The 2,890-nt window shown below is 38.5% G+C and overlaps 1 protein-coding gene across 1 annotated transcript in view; it reads left to right on the forward strand.

The window, feature by feature from the left end:
* Positions 1 to 2,817, forward strand: part of LOC101849019 (uncharacterized transporter slc-17.2) — a gene marked incomplete at its 5' end in the record, with an annotated part of 4,081 nt that extends 1,264 nt beyond the window's left edge. Inside the window, 3 exon segments of the mRNA XM_005090669.3 lie at positions 514 to 646; positions 1,248 to 1,489; positions 2,365 to 2,817. Coding sequence (XP_005090726.3) covers positions 514 to 646; positions 1,248 to 1,489; positions 2,365 to 2,673 — 684 coding nt within the window. The 3' untranslated portion in view covers positions 2,674 to 2,817.
* Between the last annotated feature and the right edge of the window lie 73 nt (positions 2,818 to 2,890).

Raw genomic sequence — 2,890 nt, forward strand, 5'->3', positions numbered from 1 at the left:
GATGGAGGTGAGGAAAAAAGAAGAAAATTTTCTGGGGCAAGCTAATAATTTTTGGGTGGCAGAACAGTTGACGGATCTACCTAGAAACAGAACCCTCTGACACAATTTTGCTGATCACGATCAGGCTCATGTACGTTACTAGTTAAAAGCGTAATCTTGTTGAATAAAAATAAGTCTTCATAGTACTGCAAACTAATCTTTTATCTTCTAAAATTTCATTATTGAACTCGCCAGAGAAGAAAACGAAAGAGCTATAACTATATCCCATAAAACACGTTACAGCACTAACTCGACAAAGCATTTTTATAAAGGAGGAGTCAAAAGCTTTCAGCTATAGAACCATAGGTGATGTATGGTAATTGGTATTTTTCTGAAGGATACTCACTTCCCATGCTTTGACACCATTTGAGAACATAAGCGACACGTGACTTTGTATTGTTAAGAGCATTACTGAATAGATTATTTTGTCTTATATATGTGAATCCAATTATTGTTGTTTATTTTTAACCACAGAATGGACTTATAGCTGCCTTGCCCTACATTGTGCAGTTTGTTCTACAAACCATCACTGGCGGAACAGCTGACTTTATCATTAAAAGAACATCAATATCCGTTGCCACTGTCAGAAAGTTCATTGATGGTCTTGGTATGTATTGAGGTTGTTTCATTCAGTTTCATTTTGGTATTTTACGACGTCTTCAAAATCAACACTGACCTCAGAAACCTACGAAACTGCTATTTGTCTTCTCAAAATATATAAAATCGTAAATCATTTTCAATAACTAAAAAGATGACATTTTGAAATACGAGACAATTGTTTTTATTTATATGATCCTTTATAAACAATTATTTATTTTTCTATAAATTCGCTGTAAATTATGGACTTAAAAAAAAGAAAGAAATTATTTACCTGCATTCCTTTGACATGTTTTGAGCAAGGTAAATGAACAATAGGTAAAGAGTCATTACACAATATCATAATGCCAGTGTGGTTATTTCGAAAGCTTTAATTAAGAGGTTTACTCCTTTCTTTCTCTGTACAAAGACTGTTGTAATTCAAGGTTATGCTTATGCATAATATTATAGGTCAGATACAGTGATCTGTACATTAACGTAACTTAAAACAAACAAACAAAAACGAAACAAAAACCAAAAAAATACTCTGAGTTTCTTATGGGTAAGCGGCATTTAACGCATTTCGCACAATATCTCTCTTCATTCTTTTTCTCTGTTTTTTTTCACCCCAGGAAAAGTTTCTTGCATCATTTCGCTTATCGCAATTGGCTTTGTGGATTGCAGTCAACCAATCATAGCAGTCGTTTTGCTCATCATTTGCTTGTCTTCGATTGGCGTCCAGAAGTGTGGGTATTACGTGAACCCTCTTGACATAGCGCCCCCGTACGCAGGGTTTATTGTCGCCCTCAACAACACGCTTGGGGCCTTCAATGGCTTCATCACCCCGCCTCTTGTGGGCTTCATCACTGGAGCGGTAAGTTGTAGACCTCAACTTATCTATGACTGTCTTCCACTGGTTACAATGTGCAGCATCAATCAATAATAATAATAACCATAAAATGCAGATCATTTCGGAATTGCCCACACTCGCATAGAACAGATCTAGTCGCTTTATAATGCCTTAAACTTATCACAAAACATACGAGGAGTGCATGAATGAGCACATGCGTTCTTTAGAGTAATGCTTATATATAAGCAGACACTCATATATGTGCTGTCTCAACACAATGGATGACGATATGTTACCGATCAGGCAATATTCAGGCAAAACTGATGTAGAACTTCTGGTAACAAGCTTTACAACCATAGATTTTGGAGTTATGGCTGACACGAAGGGTAACCCAAAATCTATTGTTTCCCCCTCCGAAAAAACCCCAAAAAAACAAAACCAACAAAATAAAGTGAAACCTCCAAAAACCTGACTGGGATTTATTTCAGCTCAGTGTCTTCCCACTACTTCTTTACTTCTTTATGTCTTTGTTCTAGTATGGTACACACACCGCCAACAAGCGTTCTTCCTTTATCAGGATCCTGGACAATTCTCACCAAGAAAATCTGGGCGCCCTTAGCTCTCGCTCCATATTACAGCCCCGGATGTCTTTCTAAGGAACAACAATCGAATCCTCAGTTTTTGAAAACTGTCTTTACGAACCGTACTGTTGATTTACATTTTCATCCGCTGACAACTATTCCTGTCCATTGATGGATTTTACGACGTCAAGGCTTCATCTAATTTTCTATTCTTCTCTGGGGGGGGGTTATGTAGGCCTATGTATTAATTTGTCCTTAATGGGTTCAGTCTTGAATATATGTTATACTCAAAGTTATACCCTTTGCCTCGCTTTCCAGAATCCAGCTCGAGAGACATGGCAGATCGTCTTCCTTATGTCGGCCGGGGTTGTGACCTTTGGCTGTATATTTTACAGCCTGTTTGCTTCAGGGGTTGTCCAGCCCTGGGCAAAAGGGGACGGTGACTCTCCAGAAGCCACAGAAATACCTTTAGAGGAAGATGGCTCGCTTTTAGAAAAGGAAAATCAAAGCAGTGACCAGTCACAGAGCGAGAAAGAAACTATGAAGAATTCAGACCAAGGAAACGGGACGAGGTCAAGTTTGCTCCAGATAGATTCGGAGTCGCCAAGAGAAAACAGCAAAGTATGACATTTTTGAACATTCTGGAGCAAACTAATGCATTGCGATGTCTTATGCTATGCCCATTCTCACAAGGCTTTAATGAAATAATAAACCAAGCTGAGGGAGAGAAAAAACTCCCCTACACATACACACATACAAAATCCAAAACATCCCCACCCCCATACAACTGATATCTCTCTCTCTCTCTCTCTCTCTCTCTCTCTCTCTCTCTCTCTCTCTCTCT

The sequence above is a fragment of the Aplysia californica genome, unplaced genomic scaffold, assembly GCF_000002075.1.
Source record: "Aplysia californica isolate F4 #8 unplaced genomic scaffold, AplCal3.0 scaffold00020, whole genome shotgun sequence".
Lineage (NCBI taxonomy): Eukaryota > Metazoa > Mollusca > Gastropoda > Aplysiida > Aplysiidae > Aplysia > Aplysia californica.